Source organism: Macaca nemestrina, chromosome 1, assembly GCF_043159975.1.
Source record: "Macaca nemestrina isolate mMacNem1 chromosome 1, mMacNem.hap1, whole genome shotgun sequence".
Taxonomy (NCBI): domain Eukaryota; kingdom Metazoa; phylum Chordata; class Mammalia; order Primates; family Cercopithecidae; genus Macaca; species Macaca nemestrina.
The window spans coordinates 194,533,676-194,550,448 of NC_092125.1; the positions used below are offsets into that span (position 1 = coordinate 194,533,676).

The 16,773-nt window shown below is 39.5% G+C and overlaps 1 protein-coding gene across 24 annotated transcripts in view; it reads right to left on the minus strand.

The window, feature by feature from the left end:
- LOC105494777 (microtubule actin crosslinking factor 1) overlaps nt 1–16,773 on the minus strand; it is a 390,378-nt gene that overhangs the window by 169,439 nt on the left and 204,166 nt on the right. For all 24 annotated transcript variants that reach the window (XM_071095727.1, XM_071095735.1, XM_071095721.1 and 21 more), the window contains 8 exons: nt 12,481–12,607; nt 11,748–11,931; nt 11,173–11,342; nt 6,516–6,694; nt 5,678–5,816; nt 4,798–4,991; nt 3,601–3,763; nt 2,190–2,273 (listed from right to left, as the gene is read on the minus strand). In XM_071095727.1, coding sequence (XP_070951828.1) covers nt 2,190–2,273; nt 3,601–3,763; nt 4,798–4,991; nt 5,678–5,816; nt 6,516–6,694; nt 11,173–11,342; nt 11,748–11,931; nt 12,481–12,607 — 1,240 coding nt within the window. The remainder of the gene's footprint in view (nt 1–2,189; nt 2,274–3,600; nt 3,764–4,797; nt 4,992–5,677; nt 5,817–6,515; nt 6,695–11,172; nt 11,343–11,747; nt 11,932–12,480; nt 12,608–16,773) is intronic.

The following is a 16,773-nucleotide window of genomic DNA, read 5'->3' on the forward strand; positions in this document are numbered from 1 at the left end:
TATGAGTGCAGTAGCCTCTTATGTACTTTCACTGCTTCTAGTCTCATCTCAATCTATTCTCTATTGTTCCACCAGAATACTTTTTCTAAAACCCAAAGATGACCACATCATTCTTCTCCTTAAAAAGCTTTCAGTGATCTAGAATAGAGCTTTTCAAACACCAACATGCATATAAATTATATGGGGATCTTATTAAAATGCACAATCTGATTCAGCAGGTCTGAGATTCTACATTTCTAATAAGCTCCCAGGCGATACTGATGCTACTAGTTCAAAGATAACACTTTGAGAAGCAAGAATAGAAGACAAAGCCAAAACAATGAAACAAGGCCTGTCATGGGTTGGCCCCAATCTCACCTCTCATTTTCCATAGTCACTGTTCCTTATTATGCCTTCTAGCTATACCAGAATACTCTCTATTTCCTCTATAATCAAGTATTTTCATTCTTCTCTGCCTGGGATTATGCAGTTCCTTTGCCTAAAACGTCCTTCTGCTGTCTACTTAAAAAAACTCTGAGTACAAGGAAAACAAGGAATGAATTTGTAAAGGAATCCATAAAAAATAGTAGTAGCAACATTAAAATAATTATAATCAAGCAATTGCTACCACTTGCTGAGTGCACTTTAAGTTTGAGGCATGGTCCTATGTATACATTATCTCATTTAATCTTTTGCAATCACTCAGTGTGGTATTATTGTTCTCATTTTATAGATATAGTAACAGAAACATATGCTAAGTGCATACTCAAAGTAAGCCTGGAAAATGGTGAAGAGTTTGAACTCAACTCTTTCTTACAGTGAGTGTTCTGTTATTAACTAAAGGAATGCCTTCATTCAAAAGTATTTGTTAAGCATCTTCTATGTACTTGCCATTGTTTTGAGTGCTATACACACATACTGAGAAACAAGTCAGGAAAAACTTTGCTCCCTTGGAACTTATATTCTAGTAAGAGTCACAGAATAAACAAATAAATATACAATAATCTCAAGTTATTTTTTTCTTTTTTTTGGAGACAAGAGTTGCCCAAGTTGGAGTGCAGTGACACAATCATGGCTCAATAGCCTCAATGTCCCAGGCTCAAGTGATACTCCCACCTCAGCCTCTTGAGGAGCTGGGACTACAGGTGCACACCACTACACCCAGCTAATTTAAAAAATTTTTTGTAATGATGGGATCTTGATGTGTTGCCCAGGCTGGTCTCAAACTTCTGGAATCAAGTAACCCTCTTGCCTTGGCCTCCTAAAGTGCTGGGATTACAGGTATAAGCCACCACACCTGGTCTCAAGTCATTTTTCTTTAAAGATGTTCTAAGAGAAATAGGGGAGAGCTAAATTATTCACGGCCTTACAAACCATGTAAAGATTTAGAATTTTATTATGACTTTTATTGACATGATCTTATTTACCATATTTCATCTATTCTAAGGTACACATTTTCTCCACATTTTAGTCTTTCAAATTGGAATATATCTTAGAATCAAAGGCATGTTACATAATTGGCAGAGTTTCTTCTTTTTTCCTCTTTTTGGCATGTAGAAAATTATAGTGTAGCTTGTAATCAATGGAGTCTAAGATTCAGTGACATGCAATATGTTCTAAAAAGGCGATTTTGGCTACTGTGTGGGAAAATAGCCTGTGGGGGCCAGAGCAGAAGCAAGAGACCAGCTCAGAGGGTACTGTAGTAGTCTTCAGTACAAGATTCTTCACTGGAATGTGAACTAGGGAAATATAGGGGGAGATAATGACAGGTAGTCAGATTTGGGACATGCCTGAAGACAGAGCCAACGGAGAATATAAAGCTTAAGGCAAAGACGAGAGTTTAGGATGACTCCTGGGTTTTTTGCCTCAGCAACTACAAAAAAATGGCAATACTATTTCCGAGATAGGAAAGACAAGTAAGAAGCATATTTAAGAATAAAACTCAAACATTCTGTTTTTGCCATGTTAAGTTTAAATGGCCTACGTCATGCAAATGGAGATTCCTCAAATGGCAGCCAACATCTACTACTTCTCCAAGCAACCCCAAACATAGGGTTGCAGGAAATATATATCTGCTTAACTGAAGGATCAGGCCAGCTTCTAGCATAAGAACTCTGCTTAATTTGTCCAGAAATAGAACCTACAGTGAAGATGTAGGTTTTCCTGAGCTGGTGATGATTCATGTTCTTTTTGGGATGTGGTAAAGTTACCTTTACAATAGTAGAGTACTGCTGGGAAAATTTTTGACATTGATCCAGTTTTGTCTGATTTCTCTCAATTTCTGCAAATAGAGCCTAGGAAGCAAAATATCACAACATTATCATTGCCATTACCACCATTGAAACAGCTGAATATTTACTATGTTCTAAAGCAGTAGTTTTCAAACCTTAGCTGCATCAGAATTGCTGGAAAGAGTGGTTAAAACACATACTGTGAGGCCTCACCTCCAGAGTTTCTGGTTCAGTGGGTTTGGGTTCACAAATTTGTACTTTTTTTGTCTTTTTAATCTTTTGTAGAGACAAGTTCTCACTTTCTTAACCAGGCTGGTCTCAAACTCCTTCCCTCAAGTGATCCCCCTGCCTCAGCCTCCCACAGTGCTGCAATTACAGGAAGGAGCCACTGTGCTGGATCCAAGAACCTGCATTCCTAACACGTCCCCAGGTGATACGGATGCTGCTAGTCTGGGGTCCACACTTTGAGAACTACTATTCTAAGTATTTTATATGTATCACTTCAGTTAATCCTAGCAACAATAATCTCATAAGGTTAAATAAATAACAAACTATGTCCATTTTATTGATAAGGAAGTAGAACACTGCGAGGCTAAATAACTTCTTCAAAGGCTTATAGCAGATAAGTGAGCCAGGATTGGAATCCAGGCAATACAACTCCAGATCTCATACTTTTTTTGAGATGGAGTCTCACTCTGTTGCCCAGGCTGGAGTGCAGTGGCATGATCTCAGCTCACTGCAAGCTCCGCCTCCTGGGTTCACGCCATTCTCCTGCCTCAGTCTCCCGAGTAGCTGGGACTACAGAACCACACCCGGCTAATTTTTTGTATTTTTAGTAGAGATGGGGTTTCACCATGTTAGTCAGGATGGTCTCTATCTCCTGACCCTGTGATCCGCCCACTTTGGCCTCCCAAAGTGCTGGGATTACAGGTGTGAGCCACCGCGCCCGGCCTCATACTCTTAACCATAATGCTAAACAAAACAAAACAAAATGCCAACAACAAAAATGCTTAAAATGAATCATTTTCAAAAAAAAAAAAAAGAATCATTTTCATCTACTTAGAATTTTCCCTTGGTTTTCAAAACCCCATATCTAATCCTAGTAAAATAAAATGTAATCTAAAGAAACAAAATAAAGACAATTTTAATCTGTCCATCTAGTGGTTTCAATACAGTTACAGAAACTCAGAACTGAAGGTACCTGACAGGTTCTCTAGTCTAAATGCAAAGCCAGTATCTTGGGACCATCCTGTTCAAACCACGCTAAGAAAAGGGAACTTGGAATATCTTCCATTTGGAGGAAGCTTTAATTGCTAGTACATCATTTTCTTTTATGATAAACAAAATTTAAATTTCTAACTCTTCCCTCCAGAGCTAATACCACACTCACTGTCTGCTGGCTGAGCTGCTCCGAAAGCACTCTGCTGTCCTCTGCCTGGCCTGGCTTCATCATTTCCTGCTGGGCAGTGGTTTCCTCAATCCACTTGATGAGAGTTCCATGGCAGGCTCGGTAATCTCCCAGAACTTCCTGGATACTTTCTAGTTCAGATTGGCTAGAAGAACAAAGGGAAACTGCTATCAGATACCTTGGTACAAATACAGTAAGGTAAATGAGGTAATTCCCTCTTTAACCCATGTGTCCAGTTGGGCTTGACCACAAATGATCCATCTTTATCTATGGGGAACAGCGATGTAAGGCTGAGTGAGACCTATGCATGTATCAGCACCCTATGGTCGAAAAAGTGAGTAGAACCAGTCGTGACCTGCTAGCCCTGGATGCTGCCTTGTGGTCTAGCATCCCACAATAATCCTTGTCAAGTTTTTCACCTACGTTGCCAAGAATTACCGGGGTGACCAATAAGGTAGTATTGGCTGTACAGTTCTATTCCCTGATGACAGAGTATCTGTCAGTATAGCACAGCTATGATTTGTGAATCACTATAATTTCTCAGGGCAGAGAGGGGAGAGAAGTGAAAAATAGTCATTATTTCCTGTTACTTCCTGGTTAGACTTCTCTTAGTCTAACCAGCTTTGTGATAATACTCCAATTAGAATGAAAACTTACATGAGCTGTTAAGCTCCTCTCCCTACAAATTTCCCTAACCAGCTTAGCCTCCAAAAGGTGCAGTTTCTATCCTTCCTATTTATATCTGTCATTAGAAGCAGGACCTCTAGTAACAGAGATGAAAAGTTACTGAATTAGCAAATGAGATGAAAGCAAGAAATTCTGTAACGCTCCATCATGAAAAAATGGCTCATATTTGGATACAAAGCTAATAAAACAAGAACTAGAGTATAGGTTTTGTCCTTGAGAAGTGACCTTTCAAGTCTACATTCCAGGAAGCCACTGACATCAACGTCTTAACTAGAAAAGACCTGGGACACAGGAGAGGCATTACATCTGCTTTGGGATTGCGGGTCTCACTTTTCTATCACTTATCTTGTCCAGAATTTATGTGGTTTTTAAATTTCCACCTCCCCCTATACATTTCTACCTTTAAATATAAACGTACAGCTATAACTCTGTTTTTGTTTAAAACCTAGTCCCTGAACTCTGATAGGAGAAAAAGGTGGGGCCACCACTCACCGAATCTCGAGTTGGGCAATGACTCGGTGCCAACGCTCCTGCAGCTGGGAGCCTTTTTCCTGATAGCGCTCCAAATCCAGGTTTCGCTCTGGCGTCAGACGACTCATCTGCTCTGCCACTGCCTTGGCCTTGTCAATTTCCTCATCCAGGACTGAAAACACTGCATTCTTGTCCTTCACATCACTAAACCAGTGCTATGGAAACATAAGTACAGAAACAGGCTGTATATTTTCTGTGCTAAAAAGGAGTCAGTCTAAGGTAGGAAACAAGGACACGGTCTACAGCTAATTCCACATTGTATCTGTGATTGTGCCCTGGAACGTTTGTGGCAGGACTGCCTCCACATGTCATGGTCTCTGCTTTCCTGATACACACTGGGATGTCAAGGACAGACAGTACTCTATAGAGAAATGTGCATAGTACTTGTGTTTGAAACCTGGCTTCCCCACTTATAACATATGAAACCAAGATAAGTCATTTAGCCAGACTAAGTTTTGGTTTTCTCATCTGTAAATGGAAATAAAAATCTCTTCTTGTCCACCTCACAGAGTGACTTGTGAGAATCAAATTAGATAACAGCTAAGTGATTTATAAACTTAGGGCACAACCATTGACTGTATCCAATTAAGCCATGATTTTATTCAGGTGAAAAGGGAAAAAATAAATCGAAAAACATAGTCCTTTCTCTTGCCTTTCTAGCTAGACATACTTCTCAGTCCCTTCTTCTTCGAATACATATTAAAATATGTTTAATATGGCATTCTGCCTTATTCAAATGCTAATTTAAATCAGTGTCATGCCATCCAAAACTGCATTTCTCTGCTAACCCAAAGCGACGAATATGTTAAGTCGGCCTCCTAAGAAACTCAGAGCAACTCACCCGTAATGTCGACCGATGGGCCTCCAGAGCTGAGAGATCTGCCAGTACTGCTTCTTCTTGACTCAGCTTAATCTCATAACCTTTGACCAAGAGTTCGGCATCCTGTATGCTACGTACTATAACATCAACTGTCTTTAACCTATGGGGACAAATACACATTCCTTCATTAACACATGAATTTTAGGAGCCAGGGTTATGTACCTGGAGTGCTATAGAGAGGTTCATAAAACAAAATGACCAAAATCAATGCCACCATTTTTAGATATTGACAGGGTTTTCTGAAAACAAGTAAACATGGTTTTTATGCTGCCAATTTAAGCCAATTCAAAATAAAGTTCTAAGTGGCACTGGAACATGCATACACGTGGTGGACTCATGGAGGAAAGGCATGAAGCCAGAAACCCATTTTACACTATGAAGAGTTTAAGATGTGCTACTCTTCAAAGTCATGGGTAGAGATGGGTGGGAAAAGGGAAGACCTGCAAAGTCTAATACCTAGTTCAACTAAAAACTTTTCGTTTTATTCTTTAGTTTCTCTTCCTTTCTCTTCATTCCATTAAGTATTATTTTCAGAAATATTTAATCAAACAGAAGTGAAGTAAATCATAGTCGTAACATTGCAAATTAATTCCCCATCCATATCACTGGCACTTCTACACTGCAGTCCAAATGAACCTACTTAATGTTACCAGGAACTAAAGCCAAGACCTCTCATTATCAGTACATGCTCTTCAGGATCTATAATCTCTCTCCATTATTCATGAAACACTCTAAGCCTTTCTCTTTCTTATCCCAATGGAAAATATTGCCCTTGGGCCCAAAACCTCAGCTCACTCACTTATTCAGATATACAGTAGAGAGACCATAGACATGGTCCATCTTCTCCACCAGAAGATTCAGTTCTGAGCGCAGAGTTGGGACACTTGAACTAGATGGAGACTGATGGAGAAAGCTGTCACATTTCATAGAAACTGCATCCAAGTCTGACCTCAGTTGCTGTAAATCCTCCTGGGTGTGCTGCCAGGAACAAGACACACATAAAGAGGGAGAGAGAATTGAACAAAAAAGGTAGAAAGAAGTCCTTATTTGTAATAGCTAAATATTGGAAACCACCTAAATGCCCATATACAGGAGGCTGGTTGAATAAACTATGAAACAGCCATATGATGGGGAATTATTCAGCTGTAAATGAAATGAGAAAGATTTCTGGGAATTAAGTGGTTTTAGCATATATTTTTAAGTAGAAGAAGCAAAGTCAACAGAGTATAGTATGTTATATTTTGTATATAAAAGAAGGGAAAATGAGAAAATATATGTATATATGTTTATGCAAACGGACAGACAGAAAGGATAGCCAGAAACTAATGAGATGAAAAGAATGGAATTGAAAGGATCAAATGAAGGCAAATGGGATAAAAGGACTAGCTAGAGGGCAATACACTTCTTTTTGTATAGATTTGACTTTTAGAACCATGTTAATGTTTTACATTCTTATAAAGAAATAAATAAGGAAAATTGAGGGGTGGCTCTCAAATGGAACACAACAGAAATATATAAGCCTAACTGTATTTCAGATAAATAACATAATCACACTGAAAGGGAAGAAGGGGTATGAACACACGCAAGTAATTTCCAAACATAGATATACCTTTAGGTTAAAGACAAAAGGAACTATAAATAAATGTTAAACTCTACTTTGGTAGGTTTGTTTATTGCAGTGAGTTAACAATTCTGAAACTACTATTTGTAAATGCTAGGATTGAACAATAAGTAAATACATTGTGGATAACATAAAGCAGGTTTTTCAGACTTGGGGAAGGGGGTTAAAAATATGGAAAGAGGCTAGAATAATCCCTGTGCTATGGGTTGGGAACTGGATAGAGACAAATACATACGAATTCGTGTGTGTGTGTGTGTGTGTGTGTGTTCGTGTGTGTGAGAGAGAGAGAGAAATTGAGAGATCAATAAATATACTGACCTATATTTATATCTGTAAACTTACACACATGTATATGTGTGTATATGTAACACATGTGTGTACGTGTGTGTATATGCATATATATATTTGTAAATATATGTTTCTTTTTTTTTCTTGAGACAGAGTTTCACCTTGTTAGGCTGGACTGCAAGGGCACGATCTCAGATCACTGCAACCTCCATCTCCTGAGTACAAGCGATCCTCCTGCCTCAGCCTCCCAAGTAGCTAGGATTATAGGCACGTGCCACCATGCCCAGCTAATTTTTGTATTATTGGTAGAGATGGGGGTTTTACCATGTTGGCCAGGCTGGTCTCCAACTCCTGACCTCAGGTGATCCACCTGCCTTGGCCTCCCAAACTGCTGGGATTATAGGTGTGAGCCACCACACCCGGCCTATGTTTTCTAGCTCTGTCTGCTAAGTGGGCCTATAAGCAATAATAGTCCCACAACAATGAGTACATTCGGCACCCAGATCTTAGCTTCTAAATAATATTCTCTGCCCAAAAGAATCAGAACTCCTTGGAGAAACAGCTGATTTCCAGGGTTGAGACTGGAAAAAGCAAGATGAACCTGGAAGATCTTATTTTGTCAAAAAGAAAGAACTTCGTTGGGCATCGTGGCCCATGCCTGTAATCCCAGCACTTTTGGGAGGCTAAGGCAGGAGGACTGCTGGAAGCCAGGAGTTGGAGACCAGCCTGGGTAATATAGTGAGACTCATCTCTATCTAAAAAAAGAGAAAGAAAGAAATAACTCAAAAAATGATGGGTACATGCTAAAAGGACAAAAAAGCCAGCTTGAAGGGGCTTCCATTGGCTAACTTTGGGAAATTTTGAGCATCAAAACAATGAAAACAATGACAGTAACAAATTACACACCACTGGATAAAATAAGAATCCATGAGTATATATTGACATAAATAAATAATGAAAGAAGAAAGCAAGGGAAGGAGGGAAGAAAAAAAAGGGAGGGAGGGAAGGAAGGAAGACAAACTACAGAAAAGGAAAGAAGGTTGGTTTTTCTTTTTCCATAGAACATAAATGTTTTTTATGTAAAAGGAATGACAGAATTAGAAAAGCAGTTTTTGGCAACTATGATACTAATAATTGATTCAGTCATGAATTAACAATGGATGTTAAAACTAGTTGGTGAAAATTTGATGAAAAATAGGATATTTACATAGTCTCCAGTACCTCCCCATAAGATACTTAGTAATTACAAAGGGAAAATAGGAACCAGAGATCAAAGTTAACATCACCAGTAATGTCACATGCATCCTTATATGACACACTAATGTACCAAGGACACAGTATTACTTCTGTAGGATTCCTGCCAAAATTGTAAGACCTAACACTAATCAGGAAGAAGCCTCAGATAACCACAAACAGAAGGACAAAATATTCTACATTTATTCTACAATATAAATGACCTACACTCATAAAAAAAGTTAAGGTCATGAAAGATGATGGAAAGTTGAGAAACTGTTTCAAGTTGAAGAAATCTGAAGATACACAGCAACCAAATGCAATATGTAATACTGGACTGAATCCTGGACCTTCCTTCTTGGGGTTGCCAGGGATGGATGGTATGAGGATATAAAGGTCATTATTTGATCAACTGATGAAATTTTAATGGCGTGTGAGCTTGGATAGCAGTATTATATCAATGTTTGTTTGTTTGTTTGTTTGTCTGTTTGAGACAGAGTTTTGCTCTGTCGCCCAGGCTGGAGGGCAATGGTGTGATCTTGGCTCACTGTAACCTCCACCTCCCGGGTTCAAGTGATTCTCATACCTCAGCCACTTGAATAGCTGGGATTACAGGCACTTGCCACCACGCCTGGCTACTTTTTGTATTTTTAGTGGAGATGGGGTTTTGCCATGTTGGCCAGGCTGGTCTCCAACTCCTGGTCTCATGCAATCCGCCCACATCAGCCTCCCAAAGTGCTAGGATTACAGACATGAGCCACCACGCCCGACCTGTATCAATGTTAATTTCCTGGTGTTTATCATTGCTCCATGGTTATGTAAGAGGCTGTCTTTTTTTTTTTTGAAGATGTACACTGAAGTATTCAGGAATAAAGGAGTTTCATGTCTGGAACTTCCTCTCAAGATAAAAAAGGAATATTATTTTGTATAATATACAGAATAAAATGATAAAGCAAATGTACAAAAATATTAACATTTGGGGACTCTAGGTGAGACGTATAAGAGAATAAAACTTTTCTATATATCTTAAATTATTTCAAAATAAAGTTTTAAAAAGAAAGATATTTTAGATGTATGTATATATGTATCTTGAGACGGGGTCTCACTCTTTCACTCAGGCTCGAGTGCAGTGGTGCAGTTATAGCTCACTGAAACCTCAAACTCTTGGGTTTAAGCGATTCTCCCACCTTGGCCTCCCAAAGCATCCAGTCGACCTTTATTTCTTAGTGTGTCCTATTTTTCAGGGACAAATAGATTTTGTATCACCCTATGGAAAAGTAAAAAGCTTCCACATGAGAATTCCCAGGCTCCTATGATATGCCTTATATTACCTCCCTCTCCACCAGTAAAAATCATACTTCCCTCTCACCCTTCTCTTCAGGTTTGGGGGAAAAAAATAGAAAGTTGGAAAAATCACTCCTCCTCACTGGCCGTTCCTTTCCATCTCCTTTAAGCTCCCAGATCAAATTTAATAGGCTTCATAGAGCTCTCTCATATCATTCTAATTAGAAATGTTCTAGAAACACTCTAAGTTCCTACAGCAATCTTTGCTTGGAAATATACTAGTTACTATATTCATGACATCTCTTATATCTTATACTGAAGTTTCTAATCATAATTTTAACTTTTTCTTTTTCTTTCACTACACTATAAGCCAAAAAACAAGGAACTTGGCTTACTTTTCTTTGTATGCCTCAGAGGACTTAATAAAGCAATATATATTTGCTGCTTTTACTTCAAGAATACTATCCTACATTTTCATAGTATTTTACTTTTTCAGGAAGCTCATTATATGTACTATACCATTTAATTTTCAAAATAACCCTATATCGCGCATTGCCATCTCCATTTTACAAAAGTAAACTAGGGATGAGAGTTCACTTGCTCAAAGTCGCAGACAGAGCATATATCAGAGCCCACATACAAATCAGAGTCATTCCTTGTATTTACTGGTCATATGACTGAAGGTAACCAAGTCACTGAAAGTAGCACAGGCGCATAAGGGATAGAAGCAAGAGCAGCATCTCTACTAAGCAGTTTCAAAATACATAGCCCAAATATACTGCTTAGAACAATTTACTAGTCTGTTTGCCTTCTCAACTCTGTAGGAAACTAATCAACATTCAGCAATACACATGGAGCTGAAATCACACTTCTCCACAGGTAAAAGACATTTATAGACTGCAAGAAGAACTCCTGAGAAGGACTGTCTTGAGTCTATTGCCTTATTTCTTAGGTTCCATACTCTTGCCATCCAATGAACTCTGAAAGCATTCACTACACAACCAGCATCCACACTGCTCTTAGGGCTTACTTCTTGCTCTGCAATCCTTAATGCACTGTCCTGCCGGGCATCTCTGTCAGTCCTAGAGCTGGCTAGAGACTGAATTCGTTTGACCACCCTCTGTTCATACTCCTCCAGGCGTAGCCGGATGTTCTTCAACTCTGAAATGTACATCTTGGCCACAGTCTCCTCTTTGTCCTCTGTGAATGAACAAACACAAAAGACCAGTAAGTTCGACATTAGAGATAAGCAGATCTGATATCCTACTGACGAAAGCAAGGCTTTATTTAGGGAATCTTCTGCCTGATTCTACCTGATCCTAAATTTCACATATTGTATACTAATCTTTCAGAGTCCAAACATGTTACAGCCACAAGACAATGTGATAGGTTGATTAGCAGTAACAAACGAAATATCAACAGACCTCTTCTTCCATGATCTGATTTTGAGAATTCATCTATAAGTTCTTCTCTATCTCAAGTTCGTAGCAACTCAAATGGAAAAAAGCAGTGATGCTACTTTCTCATTTATATGAAGGGTTTCATAGCAACCCCTTGAAAGGCTCTCATTCTACTATTCTCTTTCCCTCTTCCCGGTGCACACACCATTCTCCATGGACTTCATCAGGTGCTGGAAGTGGGCTTTACAAGCTTCCACTTCCTCTTCCAAGCGCAAGCGATCAGCCACTGAGAACAGCACAGAGTCACGACTATCCTGCAGAAAGTCTTCACAGTGGGCCTGAAGATTCTTCATTATCTGATGACACTCCCCTGGTGCTGAGGATCGAAGCTAGAAAGAAAAAGCCAGAAGAAATTGCAACAGAATAAAAATATAACACTTTCTCTTTTCCTCCATTTTATTGAAGTAACATATATACAAAACAGTGCACAAACCATAATTGTAAACATGTGGATTTTTATAATTTGAATTCCTCCATTTAATCAGCATTCAGATTAAGAAGCAGAACATTACCAGCACCCCAGAAGCACCCTTTGTGCCCCACTGGACATAACTCTTGATAATTGTTCACAAGTATTCACCTACTACGTATTCTTATGCAAAAGACATGCTTGTCTTACAGAGTGAGAAAAAGCCTGCAACGTTCTACCCTTGCCAAGAAGACCAAAGATGTTACTTATTCTAATTAGGAGTTTCCTTTACCATTCAAATTGCTACTTCTAACTTGCAAGAACCTCAGGTCTCTAACTGTAAAATGGTATCCCTGAGTCCACTTTACTCCATTTGGGTGGGGAAAAGTCTCACAGTAAGGAAAAAAAGCTCCTTCTGAAAAAATCTTGCCAACAGAATGTGAGCCTGGGGTAAGGTTTTCACAATTACCTTTTCTAGGTTCCAGGTCTGTATAAGGTCAAGGTCTTTACGCAGATAGTTCCAAGATATAAGGCTTTTGGTGTTAACATGTAGCTGGTGCCAAAGGGCCATCACCTTCTGATAAGATTGTTCGACCCTAGAAATAACACAGAACTTGACTATTACCTTTGTAAGACTTCAGCTCCACATTAGAGATCTTCTAAGGAAAAATGTGATTGCCTTAGCAGAACTGAGCTTATACGTTGAGCAGAGAAAGGCAACAAGTCAAATACTAACATCCCAGGAATTTTTAGAACTAAATTAATTGAGGCTGGGCGTGGTGGCTCATGCTTGTAATCCCAGAACTTTTGGAGGCCAAGGTGGGAGGACTGCTTGAGCCCAGGAGTTCAAGACCAGCCTGGTTGACATAGTGAGACCTCATCTCTATTAAAAAACAACAACAACAACAACAACAAAACTAAACTACATTAATTAATTGGGATCTTCAACTTGGATTTGCTATAGCATTATGCATATTACGTTAGCACATATTTAGTAATTTCATAAATGTTACCTGGTTATAATACGATGATTACAAGCCAGAGAGAAGAAATAACCAGAGAGAACAATAATAGGGAAAGGCATAAACAACATCCCATCCAGAATTGTTGAAAAATGATTATATCAATGTTTACAAATTGATTTGCTGTGTTCCAAACATTTATAAAAATGCTAAAATACTGAGAAGCTAATAGCAGTTTAAGAAATTCACCTGGTATATAAAAGAAAACTGCATGGCTCACGCCTGTAATCCCAGCACTTTGGGAGGCTGAGGCTGGTGGATCACCTGAGGTCGGGAGTTCAAGACCAGCCTGACCAACACAGACCACCAGGCTGACCAACAATTTTGTATTAAAAATACAAAAATTAGTCAGGTGTGGTGGTAGATGCCTGTAATCTCAGCTACTTGGGAGGCTGAGGCAGGAGAACTGCTTGAACCCGGGAGGTGGAGGTTGCAGTGAGCCGAGATCGTGCCATTGCACTCCAGCCTGGGCAACAATAGCACAACTCCATTTCAAGAAAAAAAAAAAAAGAAAACTGCAGTATGAAGGGTTTGAGATTTTTTTTCCCCAAGCATCTCATGTCTAATTCAATCTTGATTTCAAGAAGACTTACGAATACACAAATACACAGACACACTCTTTCTTACACACCCACCATGTTACCTTGAATTTCTTCAAGTTGAGAAAAACATGCAAGATATAAAGAACAGGATGGAAAACTAGAAGCCAGGACATCAGTTAAACAAGAGGCATTAAATCCGTAAGTTTAATCTTCCCTCTCTCCAAAAGTCCCACTAAAATTTCAGTAGAGTTGAAATTCAAAGTTCAGGAAATCTCAAAGAAGAATAAAAATATAAAAAAGCAACAACAACAAAAACAATAAAGAAAATAAGAGAACATTAGAAAATCAGTTCAGGAGGTCCAACATTCAACAAATGGGAGTTCTTAAAAGCAAGAACTAAAAAAAAAGGAGAATAAAAAAATTAAAGAAATAAGGTCAGTGCGGTGGCTCATGCCTGTAATCCCAGCACTTTGGGAGGCCGAGGCAGGCAGATCACGAGGTCAGAAGATAGAGACCATCCTAGCTAACATGGTGAAACCCCATCTCTACTAAAAATATAAAAAATTAGCTAGGTGTGGTGGCAGATGTCAGTAGTTCCAGCTACTCGGGAGGCTGAGGCAGGAGAATGGAGTGAACCCAAGAGGCAGAGCTTGTGGTTAGCCAAGACTGCGCCACTGCACTCCAGCCTGGGTGACACAGCGAGACTCCATCTCAAAAAAAAAAAAAGAAAAAAAAGAAATAATCCAGGCTGGGCGTGGTGGCTCATGCCTATAATTCCAGCACTTTGGGAGTCCAAGGTGGCAAATCACAAGGTCAGCAGTTCAAGACCAGCCTGACCAACATGGTGAAACCCCGTCTCTACTAAAAGTACAAACATTAGCTGGGTGTGGTGGCGCATGCCTGTAAGTCCCAACTACTCGGGAGGCTGAGGCAGGAGAATTGCTTGAACCCAGGAGGCAGAGATTGCACAGAGCCAAGATTGCGCCACTGCACTTCAGCCTGGCCGACAGAGCGAGACTGTCTCAAATCATCATCATCTTCATCATCATCATCATCATCCAAGAAAAAACTTCCTCAAACCTGAAAGCAAGTTTCTAGTTTGTGTTCATTAGCATAATGAATACAAAAAGACTCAAAGGTACAGCATCCCTTTTCAAGATTAGAGACAAAGAGAAGCATTTAAACACCTCCAGAGAAATAAAGATTTCTTTCAAAAGGTGAAAGTATCAAACTGTTCCGTATCATGATAGTGGTGAAGGATAAACAATTCTAAGCCTTTGTCAAAACCAATAGTACTGCTTATGACAAAAGATGAGTTTTACTATTATGTAAGCCTAAAAAAAAAAAAAAAAAAAGAGAAAGAATGAAAATGGCACTATACATCTAAACAAGAAATCCTGAAAGTTAGAAAGCAATAGAGCAATGATTTCAAAGTTCAAAGTAAAAATTTCCAGGCTGGGCATGGTGGCTCACGCCTGTAATCCCAGCACTTTGGAAGGCCGAGGCGGGCAGACTACTTGAGGTCAGGAGTTCGAGACCAGCCTGGCCAACATGGTGAAATCCTGTCTTTACTAAAAATACAAAAATTAGCCGGGCATGGGGACATGCACCTGTGGTCCCAGCTACTTGGGAGGCTGAGGTAGGAGAATCACTTGAGCCCAGGAGGTGGCAGCTGCAGTGTGCTAAGATTGTGCACTCCACTCCAGCCTGGGCAACATAGCAAGACTCTATCTTAATAATAATAATAATAATAATAATAATAATAATTTCCCAAAAAAATGTATCTTGCCAGTTAGAGGAAGAAGAAGACAAATATTTTCAGATATGAGGTCTCAAAAAATTTACCTCCTACTCAGCCTTTTTCAATAAGGCACTGGAGAGCGTAATCCACCAAACCAAGGAGTACACTAATAAATAAGACTTGGAATCTAGGAATCAGTGGGTCCAACATAGCGTGAAATATCACAGAGACAGGACCAAATCAGGCCTACAGAACAGGTACACCCACACCCACACACACACACACACACACACACACACACACACACACACACAAGATAGAATGGTCCAGAATAAATGTTTCCAAAAGAAAAATGAAAATTGCCTGTGGTGTTTGGCCATATTGGGAATCCTTTTACAGTAATGTAGGAGAGTTTGGGGACAACTAAGCAAAGTAAAAAACAAAACAATTACCCACTCCAAGGAAACAAAAATTATATAAGAAAGTAAATAAAACAGGGGTCAGGTGCCGTGGCTCATGCCTGTAAATAAAACAGGGGTCAGGTGCAGTGGCTCATGCCTGTAATCCCTGTACTCTGGGAGGCCGAGGCAGGTGGATCACTTGAGGTCAGGAGTTCGAGACCAGCCTGGCCAACATAATGAAACCCCGTCTCTACTAAAACTACAAAAATTAGCCAGTCGTGGTGGCACACTCCTGTAATCCCAGCTACTCAGGAGGCAGAGGTTGTAGTGAGCCCAAACTGTACCACTGCACTCCAGCCTGGGCGACAGAGGGAGACTCGGTCTCAAACCAAAAAAAAAAAAAAAAGAAAAAAAGAAAGTAAATAAAATAATTTATTCGTAAATATATTCACTCACCTACTCATTCATTCTTTCATTCAACAACCAGTTATTGAATACCTGCTATGTGCTGGGAATGGTTCTAAGTGCTAAAGATACAGAAGTAAACAAAATGGACAAAAATCTCTAATAGGAGAGAATAAACAAACACATAATCTGTTAGGCAATATTAAGAGTTCTGAAGAAAAATAAAATGAGCAGAAGACAGAGAGTGGCATGCAGTGAGTGGGGATGGTGGTCCATGAGGGTTCTAAGATAAACTGAACAAAGTGAGGGAGTGAATCATGTAAATATCAGAGGCAAGCAGGAAGTCCAAAGGCCCCGAGGCAAGAATATGTGGTCTGTGTGTGAGAAACAGAGGAAAGACCAGAGTGACTGCAGCTAAGTACAAGCAAGGAGAGAGGCAGAGGATGAGTTCCGAGACAGAGACGTAAGGCACAGTCGCCTCACAATAGTCCCCTAGAGTACGATCTGGCTCAGCTTTAAACAATGCATGTACTAATAAAACAAAAAATATCAACTTAAACAAAAACTGTGACATAACTACATTTGGAAGATGAAAGAAGCGTATGCATATATGCATGTAGAGAAAGCTAAATGTTAATTTCCTAGAGTAAA